This window comes from Notolabrus celidotus, chromosome 6 (assembly GCF_009762535.1).
Source record: "Notolabrus celidotus isolate fNotCel1 chromosome 6, fNotCel1.pri, whole genome shotgun sequence".
Taxonomy (NCBI): Eukaryota; Metazoa; Chordata; class Actinopteri; order Labriformes; family Labridae; genus Notolabrus; species Notolabrus celidotus.
The window spans coordinates 478,314-498,461 of NC_048277.1; the positions used below are offsets into that span (position 1 = coordinate 478,314).

At 44.3% G+C, this 20,148-nt stretch overlaps 1 protein-coding gene across 1 annotated transcript; it reads left to right on the plus strand.

Moving 5' to 3' along the window:
• The first annotated feature begins 286 nt into the window (after positions 1-286).
• Positions 287-18,623, plus strand: LOC117813864 (NLR family CARD domain-containing protein 3-like). The gene is made up of 11 exons (XM_034684913.1): positions 287-1,632; positions 2,581-2,803; positions 7,356-7,475; positions 7,549-7,627; positions 7,764-7,992; positions 8,104-9,874; positions 9,968-10,141; positions 13,177-13,350; positions 13,534-13,707; positions 17,794-17,840; positions 17,948-18,623. Exons 2-11 carry the CDS (start codon positions 2,589-2,591, stop codon positions 18,544-18,546), a joined length of 3,582 nt encoding a protein of 1,193 aa, XP_034540804.1. The 5' UTR covers positions 287-1,632; positions 2,581-2,588; the 3' UTR covers positions 18,547-18,623.
• Positions 18,624-20,148: the final 1,525 nt, after the last annotated feature.

The following is a 20,148-nucleotide window of genomic DNA, read 5'->3' on the forward strand; positions in this document are numbered from 1 at the left end:
TATTGATCTGATCAGTCCGACATGTCGGAGTATTATTGATCTGATCAGTCCGACATGTTGGATTATTATTGATCTGATCAGTCTGACATGTTGGAGTATTATTGATCTGATCAGTCCGACATGTTGTAGTATTATTGATCTGATCAGCCTGACATGTTGGAGTATTATTGATCTGATCAGTCTGATATGTTGGAGTATTATTGATCTGATCAGTCCGACATGTTGGAGTATTATTGATCTGATCAGTCCGACATGTTGGAGTATTATTGATCTGATCAGTCCGACATGTTGGAGTATTATTGATCTGATCAGTCCGACATGTTGGAGTATTATTGATCTGATCAGTCCGACATGTCGGAGTATTATTGATCTGATCAGTCCGACATGTTGGAGTATTATTGATCTGATCAGTCTGACATGTTGGAGTATTATTGATCTGATCAGTCTGACATGTTGGAGTATTATTGATCTGATCAGTCTGACATGTTGGAGTATTATTGATCTGATCAGTCCGACATGTTGGAGTATTATCGATCTGATCAGTCTGACATGTTGGAGTATTATTGATCTGATCAGTCTGACATGTTGGAGTATTATTGATCTGATCAGTCCGACATGTTGGAGTATTATTGATCTGATCAGTCTGACATGTTGGAGTATTATTGACCTGATCAGTCCGACATGTTGGAGTATTATTGATCAAACCAAAAATAACTTCTGTAAAGATCTCAAATGTTTATATCATGTTAAATCTTCATTCTATTGTGAAGTGCTTAATCTGATTCTGACATCAGAATGGTTCTGTGACTCTGACCATGTCTCTGACTCTGACTCTGACTGGTTCTCCCCCTCTGGGCTGCCTGGTTTTGGCATCACTGTCACTGGACACCTTAAGGTGGAACCTTTATGTGAGCTCACGCCTTATGAGCTGAGGTGTTCTTTACGTGAGAAAACCTTGAGGGGAGAATTACTCAGGTCCTCATTAATGTGTGGTAAGAGTCTGTCCTTGCCCTGCTGCTCAACTTCATTCCATTCAAACAGGTAACAAACACCAGCCTCTTTGTCAACAGGTCCTCAGGCTGAGTGTTCTTATTCACGTCTACATTTGAAATGTGTGCTTCAGTCGCACTTCACTCAGGACTGGAACAGGAAACAGCTGACTCTGTTTTAAAAAGGAAGGATTACATAATTTCCTTCCTTTAGTTCTGAGATGATGAGACGTGGTAGAGAGGGTGTTAGATCTGTAAAACAGAGCCCTGGTGTAAGAAGATCAGAAGGTTATTCTGGATTTAGAAAAATAACCCATCAGGAGTTTGTAATCCAAGTTAATCTCTGAGCAGCAGAAAAGAGCCCAAGGTTATCATGAATCTGATCTTTAACATGAACACATTCCTTATGAAGCGACTCAGACATTCCTGTTTGTACTCTCTGAATCTTATCCCTCCATCACTGATGACTAATTGTCAAAGGTGCTCTCTTCCAGGATGAGGCCTCTGAGTGTCTGGAATGAAAATGAAACTAAATGAAACTTCTCTTTGTTTTAAGGTATTCAAACTGATCAGAGAGTTTCTCACAGCAGCTGTAAAAACCCCATCCTCTGAAATCTGCCCATCTTCAGCTCCACCTGTTCAGGTAACTTGTTTAGTTGGTGTACATCTTTAACGCCACCTTTCTCTGAAGGTCAGGAAATAATACTCTAAAATACTTTGGGTGTAGAGTCAGAGTGAAGCTAAGGTTCCTAAGTGTACCCTGAAATAACACTTCACAGCCTTTACTGTTGAAAGTATGAAAACTGGAGAACATGAGGCATGACTCGGTTTGACAGAAAACTACGTCTACAATGTTTGTTTGTTGAATGGAGGTGGGATCCATCATTTCTGATGCTGCATTCAGGAAGTCAGGAAATCTAAACACTGATTGTCTTCAGTGACACAGCATCAAGCCGATTTGTGTCTCAGTGTAAATGTTTGAACTAGAACAGATTGTTAGCTGCTCTTCATGCAGATATCTGTTTATAGAGAGAAACAAATCTTCCTCACATTAACAACCATGGGAGCCGTCATTACGCTGGACTGTGTTCATCCTGCTGTTGCTCTCCATACAAACTGTTTTCCATTATGTCCCTGACCTTAAAGACACATTTAATGACAAAAATAAAACCTTCTGATTCCTTTTTCTCTACATGTGGGTAAATTACTACACTTCCTTAAATTGAGGTCACATGATGACTTTTATTTGCAGTCACTCAGAAACAGACATGGTGGCTTATTTTACCAGCTGGCTCTACTGAGCACTGGGAGAACCACTTTCTTCATTTACAGATGTTTTAAAGCAGAACAAAGGGGGGCCTCACTTCAGAGTTTCAGTAGAATAAAATCCTTTATTCATGAGTTTTGGGTCTGATAACAGAAAGCTGTACACTCTGCATTCACAGGTGTGAAAATGTAGATGATTAAACGATATACACAGGATGTTTGGTTGAACCGGACTCTTCAGGGTGTTTTCAGATTATCTCTGTCTCTGAATATTTGAGTCATCTGATGGAGCGAATAAGAACAGATGTGTTTGTGTTGTTTGAAGGCTCTGCCATGAACCAGTGTGAAGACACAGAGAGGGGAGCCCCTCCCTCCAAAGCCCCTCATTGTTCACCTGGATCTGGATCTGGACCTGGACCTGGACCTGAACCTGAACCTGAACCTGGACCTGTACCTGGACCTGGACCCAGCTGTGTGTCCTTAAAGAGTGACTGTTCAATGGATCGCTTGGTTGACTTTAAAGGCAAAGGTGGCTGTGAGGCAAAGAGGTGGAGTTAAAATCGATCACTGTTCATGTTTACACTCTAATGCAGGGGTGTCAAACTCAAATACACTGAGGGCCAAAATAAAAAAATCGGTGCAAGTCAGGGGCCGGACTGGTTTAATGTTTATTGCAAAACTTATTGAAATTAACTTATTGCACATATTAAACATTGAACTAGCAAAGCTTTAGTTATTGCCTATAAACATTAAATAAATTAAAAATATGTTGCATTCATTTCTTATTGCTCAATCTGCAGCTTATCTAATGAACGAGCTTTACTAATTTCTTTTGAAAATATTTTTCCACAGGCCAACATTAGCAAAAAAAGTTCTGCAAAGAAAACCAAAAATGTCCTGTGGTAGCAAGAAAAAGTGCAAAAAGGAAACATTAAAGCTCAGTCTGCTGCTCTGTGATGCACACTAGTCTAAGATACTCAGCATCTCATCTTGGATGCAAGTTCATCAATGTTTGGGGTCAGGCTCTGAGCTGAGGAAATCCTCAGGATAGAGTGAAGGTGTTCATCAGTAAGACGACTCCTGTGAGATGTTTTGTTGAACTTCATCAAAGAGAACAGTTGTTCACACAGGTAGTCTGGCAGCACGGAAAATGGCTCAAGTTTTCTTGCAGCATCTGCGTGGTTTTAAAAGCCCTCACTGCAGCGTACATGTCTGTGATCTCATTGCCCCGCCCCTGAAGCTGCAGGTTGAGCACGTTGAGATGGCTCGTGATGTCACACAGAAACGCCTCTTCACACAGCAACTTTCTATCGCGGGGCTCTGTTGTGTCTTTCCCTTTGCTCTCCATGAACTGACAGATCTCCTCACGCAACTCGAGACACCTTTACAGCACTTTTCCCTGGCTTAGCCATCGCACCTCTGTGTGATGGGGCAAGTCACCATATTCCACCTCTGTGTGATGGGGCAAGTCACCATGTTCCACCTCTGTGTGATGGGGCAAGTCACCATGTTCTGAACCCAACTCCTCCAGAAAAGACTTGAACTGGCGCTGATTTAAACCTATGGCTCTTATGAAGTTAACTGCTCGTGTTATGATGCTCATCACATGGTCCATTTTCAAGGCTTTGCCACACAGTGATTCCTGATGTATGATGCAGTGATAACCTGTCAGCTCACCTGCGCTGTTTTCCCCCCGCATCTTCTCCCGGATCCTGCCCACTAATCCACTCTTTTTCCTGCACTTCGCGCGCGCTCCATCCGTCGTCAGTCCCACACGTTTATCCAAAGGCAGCCTCATTTCATTTACACATCTGGATACCTCTTCAAAGAGATCTTTCCCCGTAGTTGTGCCATGCATTGATCTTAATCCCAAAAGTTCCTCTGTTACGCACATGCATATACTCTGCCTCCCACCTGTCTTGAACCCCCCTGTTTTCAAAGTCCACATTTCATTTAGCCATTTTTTGGTGAGAGGGATATCTGAAAGTTGACTGCAGGTGACTAGCTTCATAAGGCTGATGATGAGCGGAGTCAGGTAACGGCTCTCGCATGCGGGCCCTCGATTGACATGCAGTGCATTGTGGGACTTGTAGTTTTAGTGGTGAGTGCAAAATACCGTCGGGCCAGCTCTATAAATAATTTGATATTATCTCGCGGGCCAAAGATAATGCCTTGAGTTTGACACATATGCTCTAATGGATGGATGATGACCCCAGTACAGGACCTGTACTGGAGGACAGGTCTTCAGTTTGTGACTTGTTGTTTGTTTCTTACTGCAGGAGGACCACAATACAAATTTTAATTAAAATATGGAGTGACTGCACGTCACTGCAGCATTCATGTATCCGTCAGCGTGAAAACTGGTGTACGCCAGTTTCAGGCCCCGTTTTGTGCATAAGCATTATTTATAAATGAGACCCTTGGTTAGGACCAGTACTCTGTTTGTGACTCTGGTCCAGTAAAGGACCTGGTTAGGACACATATTCAGTTTGTGACTCTGGTCTAGCACAGGATCTGGTTAAGACCAGTATTCAGTTTGTGACTCTGGTCCAGTAAAGGACCTGGTTAGGACACGTATTCAGTTTGATAAGATAAGATAAGATAAGATAAGATACTCCTTTATCTGTCCCACAACGGGGAAATTCATGGAGTTACAGCAGCAAACAAAAAGGTGTACAGAACAAGAATTTCAACAAGAATATATATAGAAAAGAAATGTTCATCAAAGACGACAGCTTGGCCATAATTCTCCTGTCAGGCACCACCTCCACAGGGTCCAGGACTGAGCTGGCCTTCTTCACCAGTTAGTTCAGTCTCAGCCCACAGCAGGTGAAATCCTTCTAATGTGGTGTTCGTGTCTGGTGTTAGCTCTATTAGCATGATGCTAATCTGATGCTGGGTTAGCTCGTCCACCTTATCATAGATAGATCTTACATTCCCCATAACGGTGGGTGGAAGGACAGGTCGGTGTCGTCTTTTTTAGCTTGCACCTCAGTACCAGCACGTCGTCCTTGCCTCCTTCTCCTCAGCTCGCCGGGAACATCGGGCCTAGCATTGTTTAGCATCAACATGCTACGGGCTGCTAATAGCTGATCTCGTATCAATCAATCAATCAATCAATCTTTATTTGTATAGCGCCAAATCACAACAAACGTTATCTCAAGACGCTTTTACAAACATAGGAGGTCTAGACCACACTATGTCAAATTATGAACAGAGACCCAACACCAAGACAGGGTAAGACTCAGTCTGACCCCACCTTAATCCACCATGAGCATTGCACATCGCAGTATTTAGCTAGTTACAGTGGTGAGGAAAAACTTCCTTTTAACAGGCAGAAACCTCAGGCAGAACCAGACTCATGTTAGACAGCCATCATGCCTCGACTGAGTTGGGTCTGGAAAGACAGATAGAGGGGAGTAAGAGAGAGAGGTGATAGTGATGAGACGAGTCGTAGAAGCTGTTGCCGCTGGAGTCCAGCACGTCCGTATCAGCTGGAGTCCAGATCGTCCACAGCAGGAGGACGTCAACGGCAGCTCAGAGGAATCTACGAGACAAGGGAGCTCAGGGACTCCAGAAAGGTCTATGGTTAGTAACTTTAATGGGACAGGCAGAGTTAAAGTAAGTGATGAAGGGGTTGGGGGGAAGAAGGTGAGCTAGGATCCCAGTGTGTCAGTGTGCCAGTTCCCCCGGCAGTCTTGGCCTATAGCAGCATGACAAAAGCTGGTCCAAGCCTGATCCAGCTCTAACTATAAGCTTTATCAAAAAGGAAAGTTTTAAGTCTACTCTTAAAAGTGGAGAGGGTGTCTGCCTCCCGGACCCTGACTGGTAGATGATTCCAAAGGAGAGGGGCCTGATAACTGAAGATTCTACCTCCCATACTACTTTTAGAGATTTTAGGTACAACTAGCAAGCCTGCATGTTGGGAGCGTAGAGTTCTAGAGGGGTTATAGGGCACTATGAGCTCTTTAAGATACGAGGGTGCCTGATTTTTAAGGGCTTTGTAGGTTAAAAGAAGGATTTTAAATTCTATTCTACATTTTATTGGGAGTCAGTGTAGAGAAGCTAACACTGGAGAAATGTGCTCCCTCTTCCTAGTTCTAGTCAATACTCGAGCTGCAGCGTTTTGAACTAGCTGAAGAATCTTTAGAGACTTATTGGGGCAGCCTGATAAGAGGGAGTTACAGTAATCTAACCTGGAGGTAACAAATGCATGGACTAGTTTTTCTGCGTCGCTCTGAGATAGGAAGTTTCTAATTTTAGAAATATTGCGCAAGTGAAAATAGGCTGACCTTGAGATTTGCTGAATTTGGGACTTGAAGGATAAATCTTGATCAAATAGGACTCCTAGATTCCTAGCCGAGGTGCTGGATGCCAGACTAATGCCGTCTAAGGTACTTATATTATTAGAAAAAGTCTCTCTGAGGTGTTTGGGGCCGATAACAATCACTTCAGTTTTTCCTGAGTTTAGCAGTAAGAAATTTCTGGTCATCCAGGTCTTTATGTCTTTTAGACAAGCAACTAATTTAGATAACTGATTGGTTTCTTCTGGCTTCACTGATAAGTAGAGCTGAGTACCATCAGCATAACAATGTAAACAATGTTACCATGGATACACGCAGGATCTCCTGACACACACAGGAAAAAAAACTGTAAAAAAAACACTACAAACGTAGCCAATTTGGTGTCTATGGCCAACAAATGAGTCATTAAAAGTCCTGACAGGCTCCAAATACAAAGAGAACTAAACAGATATGAAAAAAGAACAACGAAGAGAGAGCTGCTGCAACAAGCAGCCACTCGAGCGGCGCTAAGCAACGGAACAATTGTGACTCTGGCCTAGCACAGGATCTGGTTAGGACCAGTATTCTGTTTGTGACTCTGATCCAGTAAAGGACCTGGTTAGGTTAAGTATTCAGTTTGTGACTCTGGTCTAGCACAGGATCTAGTTAGGACCAGTCTTCTGTTTGTGACTCTGGTCAGGTCTTCAGTGGCTCAGAGTCTGGAGCTTGTGGTCTCACTGCACTTGTGTGTGTTGGATCTTTTCTTAACTTCCTGCAGCAGTCTTAGAGTCTTGTTGTCTTCCTCTTTATCCAACAGGTTTAAAAGGGAACCATCCTCTGGTGATCCTGAGTCTGAACCTGGACCCAGCTGTGTGTCCTACAAGAGTGACTGTTCAAAGGATTTCTTCATTTATTTTAAAGATCATGCTGAACCAGAGTAAGTGATGCTCTCACCAGATTGTTATTATGGAAGTGAGCAGACAAAGCTTAGTTTCATGATCTCTCCACAGAGCCGACCTGCAGAGCTCAGAGGTTCCTATTGGTCCGTCTGCCCAGCAGCCGCAAACTCACCTGGACTCCATATTGAAGGTCTGTACATGTAGAAGTGCTACCTTTACACTTGTTCTGCTCTCAATAATCTCCATGCTGCACCATTCAGCCTGACAGACTGGAGCTGTGAGTGGATCAATGTTTTCAGTTTTAATGATTTAACATCTCGTTTCAGGTGTTGGAGAAGAATATCGTCATCTTTGTAAAGCAGGAGCTGAAGAAGATCCGCAAAGGTCTGAGTTCAGATTCTACAACGTGTTCAGAGAGTCAGGAGGAGGGTGAGGAGGCGATGGACAGTGATGATGATGAAGAGCAGAGGAGGAGCAGAGAGGCCTTTCTGGAGATCACTCTGCACTTCCTGAGGAGGATGAAGCAGGAGGAGCTGGCTGACTATCTGCAGAGCAGTAAGAGGGTTTAATCATTAAATACTGACCAACCATTCTCTAATCCAGTCAGTAAACATACAGGATATCTATGGAAGGACTTACTGTTTTATGTCTTACCTGTTTAATCAGGACCTCCTGGGTTGGTTTGTCAGCACAAACTGAAGTCTCACTTGAAGGAGAAGTTCCAGTGTGTGTTTGAGGGGACCGCTAAAACAGAAACCCCAACCCTCCTGAACCAGATCTACACAGAGCTCTACATCACAGAGGGAGGGACTGGAGAGGTCAATGATGAACATGAGGTCAGACAGATTGAAGCAGCATCCAGGAAAGCAGTAACAAAAATCAGATGTGAAGACGTCTTTAAACCCTTACCTGAGAGAGCTGGACCAATCAGAGCAGTGCTGACAAAGGGAGTGGCTGGCATCGGGAAAACAGTCTTAACACAGAAGTTCACTCTGGACTGGGCTGAAGACAAAGACCACCAGGACATCCAGTTCACATTACCCTTCACTTTCAGAGAGCTGAATGTGCTGAGAGAGAGAAAGTTCAGCTTGGTGGAACTTGTTCATTACTTCTTTACTCAGACCAGAGAAGCAGGACTCTGCAGGTTTGAAGAGTTCCAGGTTCTCTTCATCTTTGATGGTCTGGATGAGTGTCGACTTCCTCTGGACTTCCACAACAATCAGATCCTGACTGATGCTACAGAGTCCACCTCAGTTGATGTGCTGCTGACAAACCTCATCAGGGGGAACCTGCTCCCCTCTGCTCGCCTCTGGATCACCACACGACCTGCAGCAGCCAATCAGATCCCTCCTGAGTGTGTTGACATGGTGACAGAGGTCAGAGGGTTCACTGACCCTCAGAAGGAGGAGTACTTCAGGAAGAGGTTCAGAGACCAGGAGCAGGCCAACAGAGTCATCTCCCACATCAAGACATCCCGAAGCCTCCACATCATGTGCCACATCCCGGTCTTCTGCTGGATCACTGCTACAGTTCTGGAGGATGTGCTGAAGACCATTAAGAGAGGAATGCTGCCCAGGTCCCTGACTCAGGTGTACATCCACTTCCTGGTTGTCCAGTCCAAACTAAAGAGCAAGTACGATGGGGGAGCAGAGACTGATCCACTCTGGAGTCCAGAGAGCAGGAAGATGATCCAGTCTCTGGGAAAACTGGCTTTTGATCAGCTGCAGAAAGGAAACCTGATCTTCTATGAGTCCGACCTGACAGAGTGTGGCATCAATATCAAGGAAGCCTCTTGGTACTCAGGAGTGTTCACACAGATCTTCAGAGAGGAGAGAGGACTGTACCAGGACCAGGTGTTCTGCTTCATCCACCTGAGCGTTCAGGAGTTTCTGGCTGCTCTTCATGTCCATCTGACCTTCACCAACTCTGGACTCAACCTGATGGAAGAAGAACCAACAATCTACCATGGATCTGCACTTACACAGTTCTACCAGAGTGCTGTGGACCAGGCCTTACAGAGTCCAAACGGACACCTGGACTTGTTCCTGCGCTTCCTCCTGGGTCTTTCACTGCAGACCAATCAGACCCTCCTGAGAGGTCTGCTGGCAGTGACGGGGGGAATCTCACAGAGCATCCAGGATGTAGTCCAGCATATTAAGGACAAGATTGAAGAGAACCCCAGTCCAGAGAGAAGCATCAACCTGTTCCACTGTCTGAATGAGCTGAATGATCGTTCTCTAATAGAGAAGATCCAGCAGTACCTTGGTTCAGGAAGACTTCCCAGAGAGAAACTGTCTCCTGCTCAGTGGTCAGCTCTGGTCTTCATCTTACTGTCCTCTGAGAAAGATCTGGACGTGTTTGACCTGAAGAAATACTCTGCTTCAGAGGAGGCTCTCTTGTTTCTTGTGCCGGTGATCAAGGCCTCAAAGAAAGCTGTGTAAGCTGCTGCATGTTTGCATTTACTTCTTCTTTTTCAAAGGGTAATGAGAGATCAACTGTTTCTGTTTAACCTTTGATCATGTCTCTGCAGACTGAGAGGCTGTAACCTGTCAGGGAGAAGCTGTGAGGCTCTGTCCTCAGTCCTCAGCTCTCAGTCCTCCAGTCTGAGAGAGCTGGACCTGAGCAACAACACCCTGCAGGACTCAGGAGTGAAGAATCTGTCTGCAGGACTGGAGAGTCCAAACTGTAAGCTGCAAACTCTGAGGTAAGATATATCTGGAGTGACATTTCAGTAACTTCTTTGCAGATTCAACAGCCGTCCTCTGGTATGGGCTTCATTCCTATCCATCCTCTGGTCCCAGGGCAACAGGATGTGAAAGGTATTATATACCTCCTAATTTCTGGCCATGAGTCCTCCAACTTTTCAGAAAGGTTTTGATCAGGTCCACGATGCGATGTGTTACTCCGTTCGGTTTCAGGGTCAGGTGACATGCTTGCAGGACCTCCACAGGGAGGTCTGAATCCTCAAGGCATTGTTGCTGACGTTCTCCACAAGCAGGACGAGTTTTATTCTTAACTCCTATTCTTTTTAGTATTTGAAGCTTTGTCGACCGTGATAAAAGTTTTGCCCAGACATCCTGCTGACTCAATCTACTTTGGTGTTATAAGACAAAGCTCAAGACTGTAGATACAGATTTGTCCAAGACAGATGAAGATAGGTTCAGGTTCAGCACCAGGAATTGTCATGCTATGTCGCCTTGTATGTGAGTCATTTATGAACATGACTTGTAGGTAATTATTTAAAATCCAAAGAGAGCAACTCAAAGTTCTCCAACATAGAACCAAGTCCACAAACTCATGGGTGTCTACTCTCAGACCTGCCAACACTCCTGATTTAGGCGGGAGTCTACCACTTTTTAAAGGGGACATATCACGCTTTTTTCATCAACATATATTGGTCTAAGAGGTCCCCAAAACATGTCTTTAAAGTTTATGCTCAAAAAAACACTTTGAAATCAGATTTTGGTCTGCCTGAAAAGTCCTCTTCTTCATTCCTCATCAAAACACTGTTTTCCCTCTGACCACGCCCCCTCAGGAAGTGGATGTGCCTCGGCTCTCCGGCACGTTGATCTAATGTTTACATGTTGGCTGAATACACACGGCTGCTCAGAGATCGCGTTACTTCAACCCTCTGATTCTGATCCTGACGGAGAGGCGCCTGTAGCAGGACCTTTCTGAAGGATTGGTCATAGATTTAGTGTTTCTTGTTGTTTTATTTGTCAGTATGTAGACGTGTGTCTTGGTACACAGCTACGAACATGTAGCTATGTGGCTATGCTAACTAGCGCTAGCACTTATCCATGATAAATAAAAATCATCCACTAGATCTTCAAATCTGCAGACGTGGGGAGTAAAACCGACCTCTACCAGAAAGGCAGCAGGACCTTTTCTGAAGGATTGGTCACAGATTTAGTGTTTCTTGTTGTTTTATTTGTCAGTATGTCGACGTGTGTCTTGGTACACAGCTACAGCTACAGCTACAGCTACAGCTATAGCTATGAGCATATAGCTATGTGGCTATGCTAATTAGCGCTAGCACTTATCAATGACAAATAAAAATCATCCACTATATCTTCAAATCTGCAGACGTGGGGAGTAAAACCGACCTTTGTGTTTATTAAGACAGCCTACAACTAGCATGCCTCCCTCCTAAGCTCCTTGTTAGCACACATTTGTGCAGGTAATGAAAAACAGAGGAGGGATTCAGTATTATTTTATACAGTCTATGGGCTGAACAAGCTCCGAGCTCTGACTCCGTGACAGACCGGATATTGTTGTTACGTAACAAAAACACTGAAGTCTGAAACGGCTCGTTTCACACACATTTACAGAAAGGTGTAGAAATCAGAACAGGGGCAGAATGGATTTTTTTCATTCTCGTGGGGTTTGTAGACATGCCAGGGAAACATATTTCAGGTAGAGAACCATTAAAAAGTCAATTTTGCATGATATGTCACCTTTAACTTATTCTCCAGCTGTACTCCCGAGTTGTTTTCTCCCAATAATCTCCCTATTTCACGTTGATGTCAATCAAATGAGTGTCCCTCAACTTCTATGGGGGGGGGGGGTAAATATCTGTTGGGGCATGTGCCCCATCAGATATTTTAATACCTTAATTTTTTTTCAAACCTTTATTTAATTTTGATACTATATTTTTTAATAGGATCCTCTAATCTCTAACCGTTTTTCAAGAAGTCCTCTACTTGAAACCAAAAAAAACGTCGACCCCTCCTCTCCCTGTAGATGGTTTGATCCATAAGTTGCTGCATGACATGGTTTCTGACAGCAGGTAAACACAGACACACAGACACTGGGCGACAGGTAGATCTGTGACACCAGTTCCTGAAGTGTTTATTACATGAATTGTTCTGAGTTCAACAAACTTCTGCACTTTTTAAAGATTTGATCCATCCCTCATTAATGTGGGTTAGCCCTGTTCTTGTTGCTAACTTAAGTTAGGATGTGCAAAAACGCAGCATCCTCTTTAAAGTTCATCAGGAGAGTTTAGAGCTGTGTGAATCTGATGACAGAGTGATGACAGTGTCATTATCACAATATCACAGGTGAAGTTATGACATCACTAAACTCTACCTGATAACCTCAGGTGGAGATGCAGAGGAAATATCTTCCTTCCTTCCTTAAATAAAGAGCAGAAAGCAGCAGAGGCTGAGGATGCAGAGGTTACTGTAGGTCAGATCACATTTAGCTGTAGGTAATAAATAGGATTTAAAGGACCCAGATAAAGGACTTTAAAAAGCTCAGAGATGTAGATTCATGTTACAGAGACTCCTGTACTTGTTACTTAATGAAATAATACTATAATGGTATTAACATCAAAATATGGTGCCATCGAAGCCACTACCTGGAATATGTGTGCGTTACTCTACTCTCGCTCTTCAACATGTTGATGAATTTTGTCATATTTGTAAGACATGGATTTTTTAAATGTTGTATGTTTTCATTGCTGTATATTTTACTGCAAACCTTGAAATGAAGAGACATTAAAAGTTATTTGACTGGGTTATATATGGACGGGGCTGTTGGGTATAGGCTGATTTTATAATACTCCAGAAAGTCTCCCTATTTTTCACAGTCCAATGTTGGCAAGTATGCTACTCTCACTCTTGTATCTTCTGCTGTGAGCAGCAAGCATATACTCTAGATTGAACATCCATGTGATGATGTGATGATGATTTCTAATCAGACCCATCTGTTTTTAATGACGTTGCTTCTCTCCAGACTGAGCGGCTGTAACCTGTCAGGGAGAAGCTGTGAGGCTCTGTCCTCAGTCCTCAGCTCTCAGTCCTCCAGTCTGAGAGAGCTGGACCTGAGCAACAACACCCTGCAGGACTCAGGAGTGAAGAATCTGTCTGCTGGACTCAAAAGTCTGCCTTGTTCTCTGGAAACTCTGAGGTCAGATGTTTGATTTAAAATACTCTTGATGATTTCCCTCTGTGTCTTAATCATGTCTGGGTTGTGAAAGGCAGCCCTGTTTTAGGCTTTGAAGTGTCACGGTCTTTAACAGACTGTCCCCTTGCTGAATGTTATCAGTTGTGTCCTCAGTACCTTCAGATGAGCTGTTTTCTGTGTCTGCAGGCTGTCAGGATGTCTGATCACAGAGGAAGGCTGTGCTTCTCTGGCCTCAGCTCTGAGCTCCAACCCCTCCTGCCTCAGAGAGCTGGACCTGAGCTACAACCATCCAGGAGACTCGGGGATCATGCTGGTTTCTGCAGGACTGGAGGATCCACGATGCAGTCTAGACACGCTTAGGTAGGCAGAGGCCAGTCTGACAGAGCCAGAGACATTTCCTTTGTATGCGTAGTTCACGCTGCTGCTGGTCAGTGTGCTCTGGATGGTGTCTCTGTTGAAGGCGTGGATTACAGAGGCTGGTTCTCCTCACATAGTTAAGGCTGTTGATGTGCTTTTTTTTTTTTTTAAACAAAGTTCATTGATAGATTTTTCAATACAACAGTAATAATTCACAGTGATGACATATACTGATTAATAGAATCCCCCACCACCCCCATCCATGGTAACATAAAGAGGGAATACAACATAATATCAAAACATTACAATAGAATGAAATAAAAACAAATGAATAAAATTACAATAATAAAATAAATAATATAAAATACAATAAATAAATTGAAATGAATACAAAAATTAATGAAGTTAAATGTTATGGGTTTGAGGTGCTTATTTAACGCTCAGGTCATCAGCAATGTCTCCACTGAGGAATTTAGTGCTAAGCAGTGTTAATTTTGTAAACGAAAATTCTGACGATAAATATTTGACAACGAACCAATTTTTTCATGACGGAAACAAGACTATGACGAGATAAACAGCATCACTGATAATAAAAACTCTGACGAACGTATGTTTAGTTTTTGTTGACGAGACGATGACGAGACATTAAGAATTCATATTTTCCCCCACTGTGCGTCTAATCTTCAGAAATAAAAGTGATGACTTCCTGTGATAGGCTGAGTTATTATTTGAGGGTTAGCAGTATTAGCTTGTTCACTACCTGCAGCAGTTGTGCTTTATGAACCAGCTCTCCCTCCTCCATGCATCTGTCTCATCTTCATTGAGGATTTTTATTATTTTAAAGAGAGAAAATGTTAATACTATAAAGGGCTGAAAAGACTAAAATGTGACTGAAACTAACAGGCATTTTCACCTAAAGACTAAGACTAAATCTAAAATAGCTGCCAAAATTAACATTGGTGCTAACGATAATGAGGGTTCAAAGATGTGAAGGTCTTCCCAAGGTGGATTTAAACCTCTCTGTGTCACCAGTGAGGACAGACAGGCTGGATTTAAAGGTCTAGATGTTTCAACATGTCCTAGTCGTCTTTGAAGCAAAATCACTCGGCCTCAGGCAGCATTCCCACAGATGTGTGGACACGAATAGAGAAACACTCCGTTTTAATGACATCAGATGGTTCTGAATCATCATGAAGAGGTGTGCTTTCAGAATCAGAATCAGAATCAGAAAAATTTTATTTATCCCAGGGGGAAATTCAGTTGTTACAGCATGCTCTTTTAAACAGTATGAAAAAAAGTCAAAATTTTAAGAAGAGAATAAAAATAGCAAGAAGGAATAAAATAAGATGCACAGTGAATTGTACGGTTATTGTACAGAGTACAGGTTGTAGTTCAGGGATCAGAGGGAGGAGTTGCAGAGTCTGATTGTCACAGGTAGGAATGACTTCCTGTGGTGTTCTGTGGTGCATTTAGGGGGAATGAGTCTCTCACTGAATGTGCTCCTGTGATTCAGCGTAGACTGTATATATAATGGACAGCATCGCTCCGCCTCTTCCCATAGAACGGTTTTGAAGCCAAAATATCCCTTTCCAGAACGCTGCCATCTTGTATATTTTCTGCAGCCAGAGTCTGAGCAGTACAGTCACGGCCAAAAGTTTTGAGAATGACACAAATATTACATTTTCACAAAGTCTGCTGCTTCAGGGTTTTTAGGTGTTTTTGTCAGATGTTTCTATGGTATAATGAAATACAATTAGAAGCATTTCATAAGTATCAAAAGCTTTTATTGAGAATTACACAGAATTCATGCAATAAGTCAATATTTGCAGTGTTGACCCTTCTTTTTCAAGACCTCTGCAATTCTCCCTGGCATGCTGTCAATCAACTTCTGAACCAAATCCTGACTGATGGCAGTCCATTCTTGCATAATCAATGCTTGGAGTTTGTCAGAATTTGTGGGTTTTTGATTGTCCACCCGCCTCTTGAGGATTGACCACAAGTTCTCAATGGGATTAAGATCTGGGGAGTTTCCTGGCCAAGGGCCCAAAATCTTAATGTTTTGTTCCCCGAGCCATTTTGTTATGACTTTTGCTTTATGGCAAGGTGCTCCATCATGCTGGAAAAGGCATTCTTCATCACCAAACTGCCCTTGGATGGTTGGGAGAAGTTGCTCTCGGAGGACGTTCTGGTACCATTCTTTATTCATGGCTGTGTTTTTAGGCAAGATTGTGAGAGAGCCCACTCCCTTGACCGAAAAGCAACCCCACACATGAATGGTCTCAGGATGCTTCACTGTTGGCAAGAGACAGGACTGATGGTAGCGCTCACCTCGTCTTCTCCGAACAAGCCTTCCTCCAGATGCCCCAAACAATCGGAAAGGGGATTCATCAGAGAAAATGACTTTACCCCAGTCCTCAGCAGTCCAGTCCCTGTACCTTCTGCAGAATATCAGTCTGTCCCTGATGTTTTTACTGGAGAGAAGTGGCTTCTTTGCTGCCCTCCTTGACACCAGGCCTTCCTCCAAAAGTCTTCGCCTCACTGTGCGTGCAGATGCACTCACACCTGCCTGCTGCCATTCCTGAGCAAGCTCTGCACTGGTGGTGGCCCGATCCCGCAGCTGTAACACCTTCAGGAGACGGTCCTGGCGCTTGCTGGACTTTCTTGTGCGCCCTTGAGCCTGTTTGGCAACAATTGAACCTCTCTCCTTGAAGTTCTTGATAATTCGATAGACGGTTGACTGAGGTGCAATCTTACTCGCTGCTATAAACTTCCCTGTTAGGCCCTTTTTGTGCAATGCAATGATGGCTGCACGTGTTTCCTTGCAGGTAACCATGGCTAACAGATGAGGAACAATGGTGTCATGCACCATCTTCCTTTTAAAGTGTCCAGTCACTTAATCATGACAGATTGATCACCAGCCTTGTCCTCATCCACACCCACACCTGTGTTAATGTGTGTGACACCTGTGTGTCATTGAAATGATGTTAGCTGGTCCTTTTGTGGCAGGGCTGAAATGCAGTGGAAATGTGTTTTTGGTGATAAAGTTCATTTTCAAGGCAAAGAGGGACTTTGCAATTAATTGCAGTTGAGCTGATCACTCCTCATAACATTCTGGAGTATATGCAAATTGCCATTATAAAAACTGAAACAGCAGACTTTGTGAACATTAATAGTTGTGTCATTCTCAAAACTTTTGGCCATGACTGTAGGTAATTTGTGTGTTTCCACGGTAACAAGCTCCGCCCTACAGCGTAGCATCCCAAGGTCGTACGGAGATTCTCTCTACGGCAGCTGTCAATCAAAGTAAACCCGGGTGTAAAACCCCGTTTTTTAACCTCTAATAACTAAAGAAAAAGACACTTTTCAGAAAAAAGAGTCCTTGAACACAAAACAGTCAAATAATAACTACATATCACCACAGCATACGGATGACAGAAACATTCGTACCACGTGTTTTTATTTTTTAAACTTCGACTGCAGCCCGCTTCAAATGAATAGGGGAGACAGAGTTTTTGACCTATACTGCAGTCAGCCACCAGGGGGAGCAGTTTTTGTGGCGGCCTCACTTTGAGCAGAGTGAGATGACATCCATTTTATACACAGTCTATGGTTTAACCAGCACATTGTAGAGAGGGTGGTGGATGTTGTCCATGATGGCGTGGAGCTTTGACAGAGCCCTCCTCTCTGTCACCACCGTCAAAGAGTCTGGCTCCATCCTGACGACATCACTGGCCTTACGGATCAGTTTATTCAGTCTTTTGGCGTCCACTCCCCTCACTGCTGCCCCATTTTGCTTTGCTCATGGCCCGTCTGTGAGCGACTATGTCCAGGTATGTTCTTGGAGACTGGATCAGTGTTGATTCTGATATAGCAGGTAAAGACTTGACGTATCCTCCAGATGAGTGGCAGGTTTGTTCATAGGTGTGCAGGTTCTCGCTGGTCTCCCTGTTATCAGCTGGTTCAACAGTCGGTCAGTCCCCTGTAGTTCCCATCACAAAGGTACAGGGGGAGCCTGTCTCTTGTGACAGGGCTCATGGTGCCCCCCTTTAAGACTGTCTGTGTTTGGTCTGACGCCTGTTCCCCTTTCAGGGTGGAGCCTGCTGGAGTCCAGTGGTTGAAACCAGGTCTGAGGAAGTGTAAGTGTTATTCAGTTTGTTCTGTTTATATTCAGCCATCTTGAATCTGAGTCATCATCAAACTGTCCATCACAAGCAGATCATCCATGTTGTCTCTTCTTCATCAGACTACTGTGAACTCGTGCTGGACACTGACACTGTGAACAGGAAGATCAAACTGTCTGACAGCAACAGGACCCTGACCTTTGTGGAGGAGAGCCAGTCGTATCCTGACCATCCGGACAGGTTTGACGAGTGGCCTCAGCTGCTGTGCAGAGATGCTCTGAGCGGCCGCTGTTACTGGGAGGTGGAGTGGAGAGGTCACGTGGATGTATCAGTGAGCTACAGAGGAATCAGGAGAAGAGGAGGCAGCGTGGAATGTGTGTTCGGAAGGAACGATCAGTCCTGGAGACTGAGTATCTCTGATGGTACTTACACAGTCTATCACAATGACACAGTGACCTCCCTCTCCTCCTCCTCCTCCTCCTCCTCCTCCTCCTCCTCCTCCTCCTCCTCCTCCTCCTCTTCCTCCTCCTCCTCCTCCTCTCACAGAGTAGCAGTGTATGTGGACTATCCTGCTGGCACTCTGTCCTTCTACAGAGTCTCTTCTGACTCTCTGATCCACCTCCACACCTTCAGCACCACCTTCACTGAACCTCTGTATCCTGGGTTTGGGTTTGGCTTCTGGTTCAGGTCTAGTTCCTCAGTGTCACTCTGCTCTCTGTAGGAGAAACATGCTCCCTGCCCATCAGCTGTCTGTATCAAAGTTGCTTTATGTGTTATAAAATAAATATTTACCTGGCAGCAGAGACTCTAAGTAAAGTAATTTACATAGTGAAGTTTTTCACTTTCAGTCTTTCAGAGAACATGCAAACTACAGGCGGTGTTTAGAGCCCTGAACTCTTCTTCCATACATGGACAGGACTTATCTCCTCTCAGGTCTCCACCCTCACTCTCACACACACACACACACACACACACACACACACACACACACACACACACACACACACACACACACACACAAACTATGTTGGAGCTGAGGACCAAAGCACACCAGACAGCATTTCTCTACTTTATCTTGTGATAATACTCTTATGAGTCTATGTTTAGTTCAGTTTAGTTCTTGTGTTTCATGTCTTGGTTCCTCCCCGTGTTTATTCTGTATTAGTTCTCCTTTGTCTCTCTTGAGTGTTTAGTGATCCACGTCTCTTGTTTTGTTTCTTAGTCTATTCTTGTGTTCTCTGTTTGGGTAGAGTCAGTTGCCTATCAATCGAAAGGTTGGCGGTTCTATCCCAGCTCCTACAGTCACATGCCGTAGTGTCCTTGTGCAGGTCCCTTACTATAGCAGCCTCTACCATCAGTGATTGAATGGGTGTGAATGGGTGAATGCGACGAGTAGTGTGTAAAAGCGATATTAGATAATAATAATAATAATAATAATGTTAAAGTTGATGGAGGTGAGGCTGGGGAGCATCAAATCCAGCACCCGGACCATCAGCACTGGCGCCCCACAGGGATGTGTTCTCTCCCCACTGCTCTTCTCCCTCTACACCAATGACTGCACCTCAGGGGACGCCTCGGTGAAACTCCTGAAGTTCGCAGACGACACCACCGTCATCGGTCTCATCCAGGACGGAGACGAGTCTGCTTACAGACAGGAGGTGGAACAGCTGGCTCTCTGGTGTAGTCAGAACCATCTGGAGCTGAACCCGCTCAAGACAGTAGAGATGACAGTGGACTTCAGGAGAAGCCCCCCCCTCACCATCCTGAACAGCACTGTGTCTACTGTGGACTCTTTCAGGTTCCTTGGATCCACTATTTCCCGGGACCTGAGGTGGACCTCCCACATAGACACTATCAGAAAAGAGGCCCAGCAGAGGATGTACTTCCTGCGTCAGCTCAGGAAGTTCAACCTGCCCCAGGAGCTGCTGATCATGTTCTACACCTCCATCATCCAGTCTGTTCTGTGCACCTCCATCACTGTCTGGTTTGGCTCTGCAACCAAACTAGACAAACACAGACTGCAACGGACTATAAGGACTGCAGAGAAAATCATCGGTGTCGACCTGCCCCCCATCCAGGACTTGTACCGGTCCCGGGCCAGGAAACGGGCAGGTAGCATCACCGCTGACCCCTCACACCCTGGACACAAATTCTTCAAACTCCTCCCCTCCGGCAGGCGCTACAAATCACTGTGCGCCAAAACAACCCGCCATAAGAACAGTTTCTTCCCCCAGGCTGTCACTCTGATGAACACTAAACCATAACAGTGTCATACCTGTCAGATAAATACTCTCTGTAAATATACATGTAGATACACAATGCA